The sequence below is a fragment of the Nannobrachium achirus genome (genome assembly GCF_963921795.1).
Source record: "Nannobrachium achirus genome assembly, chromosome: 5".
NCBI classification, from domain to species: Eukaryota; Metazoa; Chordata; class Actinopteri; order Myctophiformes; family Myctophidae; genus Nannobrachium; species Nannobrachium achirus.
In genome coordinates this window covers 12,312,861-12,318,536 of record NC_137814.1, presented here as the reverse complement: position 1 = coordinate 12,318,536, position 5,676 = coordinate 12,312,861, and the positions used below count along the sequence as shown (strand labels likewise).

The window sequence follows — 5,676 nt, the reverse complement described above, 5'->3', positions numbered from 1 at the left end:
TGTTTTTAAGCCTATTATTAATACTAGAAGCTCGGGCGGCCCAGTGTCTAGTCGGCGACCTGGCCAACTCGGAACAATGTAAATAGGGAATGAATGCCCCGCCCTTTAATGCAAACCCCATTATACCTGTTTTCATAGGACCCGTTTTGACCATCTGTCTGCCTGTGTCCATTTATGCCCATATATGGAGATATCTGTATCTGTCTGTCTGTCTGTCGGCGTCCATTTTATGTCCATATATGGAGATCACTGCAGTTATAGTTCTGGGTCCATTTTATGCCCATATATGGAGATATCTGTCTATCTGCGTCCATTTATGTCCATATATGGAGTATCTGTCTGTGCCTCCAACTGTGTTGCAGACACAGTGCCGGTTCCCCCTTTAATGCAAACCTCATTATACCTGTTGTCATAGGACCCGTTTTGAACATCTGTTTGCCTGTGTCCATTTATGCCCATATATGGAGATATCTGTATCTGTCTGTCTGCGTCCATTTTATGCCCATATATGGAGATCTTTGACCATCTGTTTGCCTCTGTCCATTTATGTCCATATATGGAGATATCTGTATCTGTCTGTCTGCAATCCATTTTATGCCCAATTTGGGGGCATTCATTTTATGCCCATGCATATATGGAGAATGCGCGTGCCCGTGGGACGAACGGTTCTCGAGATACGCGGATTACATACATACATACACACTCACAGAGATTTTTTGTTGACTCATGTGGCGTACGTGATGTCAGAGCCTTTTATGAAGTGATGTCACAATGAGTCAGAGCTTTCGCCGATTTCCTCCGGAACAGCCTGATGTCAACAATCAACCCCGCATAAGGAGATTCCGAACGTTTCGCGCCGGTTCGGGAAAACCGCGCGTCGGGTCGGGTCGAGACCCGGCACTGCACTCCGTGCCGCGGCGGGGAACGCGAGTGCCGAATCTGAAGCCGGTGGGACGAACGGTTCTCGAGATACGCGGATTACAGACACACAGACAGACAGACAGACAGACAGACAGACAGACACGCAGAGACTTCTCGCATTTATAGATAGATTATTATTTGGATAAAGTAGAACAACTTTTAAAACCAATCATAATCATTTAAAATGGTATCATGATCTGACACTGGCACTTTGCTGCCTCTATGTTCTGCCTCCGCTGCTGCTGTGTGCACTGCAGTTGTACAAGTGGCAACAGGTCTGCGTCCTGAACGGCTTGTTCACTGTTCAGCGTTTGTGATTTATTTATTTTTTACTTCCTCCTACTACGAAATGGATACCAGAAAAAAAGACGAAACATTTCTCCCTCTACTGCCCCCACGGTTGACAAAAGTTCGCCACGGGTACTTCATGTGTACGTACGTTTTTATCGGTTTTAATCCGTTAGGTTGAGTGTTGTCCGTAATGTTACGGACAGAGACAATTACGTCCGGAGCTACGGAGAGACCGGATCAAAGTACTCTCCGTCTCCGTTCGTTATGTATCCCCGCGTTGTTTATGTACTACTATGCATGGTACTTAACCAGGTAGGAAGGTGTAGCCTAATGTATGAAAAAATGCACATCCAGGGGGGGTCATGTTTTGGTCTGAATGCCTCCTTTAACTAATGGGAAAATACAAATTTAGTTAAGCGAAGAATACAACGATAACTCACCTGGGAAAACTAGCCTGGGATCCCTTCACTTTTCGGAGTTTGATTTTCAACCCCCAATTAATTCCCCTGTGCTCAAGGACATACTTTTATGGCCTACCTAATAAACCCCTCGATGCAGCGTAGTTTTACTTATGGAAAATTCGTTTGGTATTTGCATCTTTTAGTCCAACTCGTAGCGACATGGCAAGACTACACTAGGCTACTCGAGCATTTTAATATATAGGGATAGGGGAAACAAACGGGGAGAACCAAATCAAAGCGACGCCGCTTCTTCTGCTTGTGGTTTCCGCCTTGACCGAATCAAACGGCCCGTTGACGAATACCAGGCTTTCCTCCGAGAAAGCCTGGTGACGCAAGGTTAATGCAAAACTAACTCCAACTAACTCAAAAACAAAGAGAAAATATGCTTAGTTTCAGTCTTTGTCCAAAAAAGAAAAAGAAAAATGTTGCAGATCTACAATCCTGTTAATCTATAAAAGAGTATAACACTAATAGCCTAAAGGGGGGGGGGGGGGGGGCTATATAGGAACAGGTGTTTCTCATGACTGAACTGGACTGGGCCAAAGCACCAAAGAAGATACAGTTCTCTCACAGTTCAAAAACAATATTGCAGCGCTATCGTGCCTAAACGTCTCCCTCCTATGATGACTAAACCAACACAGTTCCATCTCTCGCCTGTTGGCGTCGCCCTTACTCCTCGAACACCCGGAGTCCCCGCCACACGCACACGCACATGCACACGCACACACACACACACGCTCTAAAGCCCAGGCGGATGACTTCACCACCATTCCGCTTGGGTTTCCTTTATGATCCTGGGATCTCCCACTTCCCTCAGCAGACATCAGCCAGCAGCGCAGCAGAACGCATCTCTCCATCTCTCCCATGCAGTAACAACAACATCCACTCCTGTCTGTACGGAAGCAGAGACGCGCAGACCGACCGAACCCACAACCACAGCGGTCTATACAGACGGACCTCTATACACGTCGATTGATTGATTACTCCAAACGGATTGCGACCGGAGAAAAATAAAACGAAGACTAACAAAATAAATAAATAAAACAACTCGAGAAGTGCAAACCACAACAAAAGGAGCTATACACGGCTATATATCAAAAATATAGCCAAAACTACGTTTTTGTCTTCCGCCGATCGCTGATCAGTGCTTCATCGTGCCAACACTATGTCCGAGGTGCTGCCATACAACGAGGGGAAGATGAGCGGCTACGGCGCGGACAGCGAGGTCAGCCAGATGTCCTTTAGCTGCGGACTGCAGGACACGAGCGCCTTCTTCGCGGCGTCGCAGGCGAAAAGACCCCCGAAGCTCGGCCAGATCGGCAGAGCAAAGAGAGGTAATTCATTAAAGGGGAAAACGATTGAAAATTGAACGGAATGTTGTTACCATAAAGATAACCCTGCTGCGTTTGTGCATGTCTCCGTCGCTTGCCGCGACACAAGATCTGTTCTTGGTCGACGGCAAGCGACGCCGTGGCGCATATGAATTGAACTCCCATGCATTGAAAATAGACCCTACACGCACATGACATTGTAAACAAATGAAAACTGGAGTTTGCAAAAAAAAAACAAAAAAAAAAACATGCTTTTACCAACCAAAAAAATATATATACATATAGGTCTATATAATAATAGGGCGGCTATATAAAAATAAAGGTCTAGTTTCAGTGCCTATCTTTGTTTATCCTGCCATGACTCCCTCATAAAACCAGCCCTTATAACTCTAATAGCTTACACATTTGCAGTAGCCTAAATAATATGCATTTATTATGTGATAAACAACCTCTCTGGCTATGACAGACACGTGCGCACTTTGGGGTTTGGCAGCATTTCTACGCAGTGGCATTGTTATGAAATCCATCTGTGAGAAAAAAAAATCGCGTCAAGGACGAAGTGGATGCAACGAGCGCGCACAGCGCGTTCTTCTAGATTAGAATGCTGCATCCACTGTCCGTCCTTGCCTTTTGGCTTTGCACTTGGACATGTTTGCCTGTTTGACATGCTCTATATTCCTTGAATGGTGCCAGTAAACATCACCCCCCTCTCCTTTCCACAGTGGTCATCGAGGACGACAGAATAGACGAGGTCCTGAAAGGCATGACAGACAAGTCGTCACCTGGCGTCTAAAAACGTGACTGGCGACGCCATCGGCAAGACTTTTTAATTTTTGATCCACCCGATTTGAAAAAGCACTTGTCGGCTGTAAAATGTGCATGTTTTCGAGGACTGTGGTGTTGCTAAGGAGGAGAAAAACACACACGATGGCACCGATCAAGCGAAGACAAAACGGACGGGGATAGTGAAGGAGAAACGGAGGGAAAGGACGGAGAAGAGATTATGGGGAAGGCAAAAAAAGAAGATAAAAGAGAGAGTGAGAGAGAGAGAGAGAGAGAAAGACTGGGGAAAAAGACAGAGGTTTATCAATGATGGGGTTGCTGGCAATTCTCCAAACGAATCCCGATTTTTAAACTATAGGCTCCTGCTGCGCACCAAGATGTTGAGAAATGATGGACACGCCTCCGTTTCTCTCAACCCTTCTGCTGGTTTCCTGGATATGGATCGAATTGAATTGAACTCATATTCTACTACTACGACCATCTCTCTTCCTAAAGCGCTGTAAATGACAACAAACAACAACAATAACAAAAAATGAAAATAAAAGAAACATTTGCGCCTTGGAGGAGGCTGAAGCTCCATTTCAAGCCCCATGTCAGTAGTTGTACAGTAGGCTTCTGTAGTCTCTCTCTAAGCTGGGAGACCTCTCCCCTCCTCCTCCTCCTCCTCCTCCTCCCGCCTCCCACACGCTTTTTGCATTGTTGATTCAAACAGCGACATTTGGCATTCATGAGGAGCTGTCCATTTCAGCACTGCGTGAACTTAGAATGCATTCCCCCCCCCCACCCCCCGTTGCTGCTATAAAGAAAAAGAATAAAAAAGCTTTTTAAAAAACGACGACAGACCAACCAAACTCTCAATAGTGGAGACCCATATTGTATGTAGAACATAATTATCCGAGGATGGTGCAATGTTAATAATAACTTCTTTGTTATTGGCTGATTTTGTTTTGGCCCCGCCCCGTTACTGGAAAAAGAACGTGTCACTGAAGTGGTTTGATTAAATCATGGGGTACCTTTTAATTGGTTGCATTGTGCCGCCGCCCCGCCCCCACCCCCACCCCCACCCATCCATGTGGTTTTGGGTGCAGGTTGGCACCTTGCAGTGGTCCTCAGACATGTATGTTCGTGTATTTGGCCTCTGACGCCCATTTGTTCCAGGGACCCCACCCCCATAAGAAAGGATTTGTCATATTTTTTTCAAGGTTTCTCATTTTTGTTTCAAAAATAGCAGATCTGCAAGCTCACCATGCGTTCTAGGACGCATGGTAAGATTGCAAATCGGCTATTTTCGAATAGCCAAAAAATAAGAAAAAAAGAAAAAGGTAAAACAGGGCTTACGTGTTTCATCTGTTCCTCATTTTGCCTGGGGACCCCCTAGGATCCCACCAAGGACCCCCTTGGAGGGGGTCCCCGGACCCCACTTTGAGAACCAGTGAGCTAATCTACAACCTGCACATATCTTTTTTCACATTTTCAATAATATTCAAATGATAGAAAGAGGCCATGCAGCATATATGTGGAAATGATATATGTTTGAAACAAGAGTCACGAAATAGATGGCAAAAAGAGGTTTGCTATTATTTTATTTATTTATTTATTTTTATTTAATTTGTGCGATTATTCGTGTTTTGTCCTCTATACATTTAAAGTCGACCTTTTCCCCCCCATCTATTTGCATGAACTTTCGCTCCGGTGCCAACACTAAGGTGCCACCACTTTTACCCTGGCACGCTTCTTTTTAAAAACAAAAATTCATATTTGTATTTTTATATCTAAATATTTGTTATTTAAATGATACGTATGCTAGTCTATCGTCTTACAATTCATCAACAATGTTTATATTTCAGAGATAACATACAGGTCGAGACTATAGGCTACATATAGAGGAG

General features: G+C 44.7%; 1 protein-coding gene across 1 annotated transcript; it reads left to right on the top strand.

Annotated features, from left to right (window-relative positions):
* Positions 1-2,838: 2,838 nt before the first annotated feature.
* Positions 2,839-3,797, top strand: camk2n2a (calcium/calmodulin-dependent protein kinase II inhibitor 2a; the record flags this gene model as incomplete). The annotated part of the gene is made up of 2 exons (XM_080726284.1): positions 2,839-3,007; positions 3,727-3,797. 2 exons carry the CDS (start codon positions 2,839-2,841, stop codon positions 3,795-3,797), a joined length of 240 nt encoding a protein of 79 aa, XP_080582410.1.
* Positions 3,798-5,676: the final 1,879 nt, after the last annotated feature.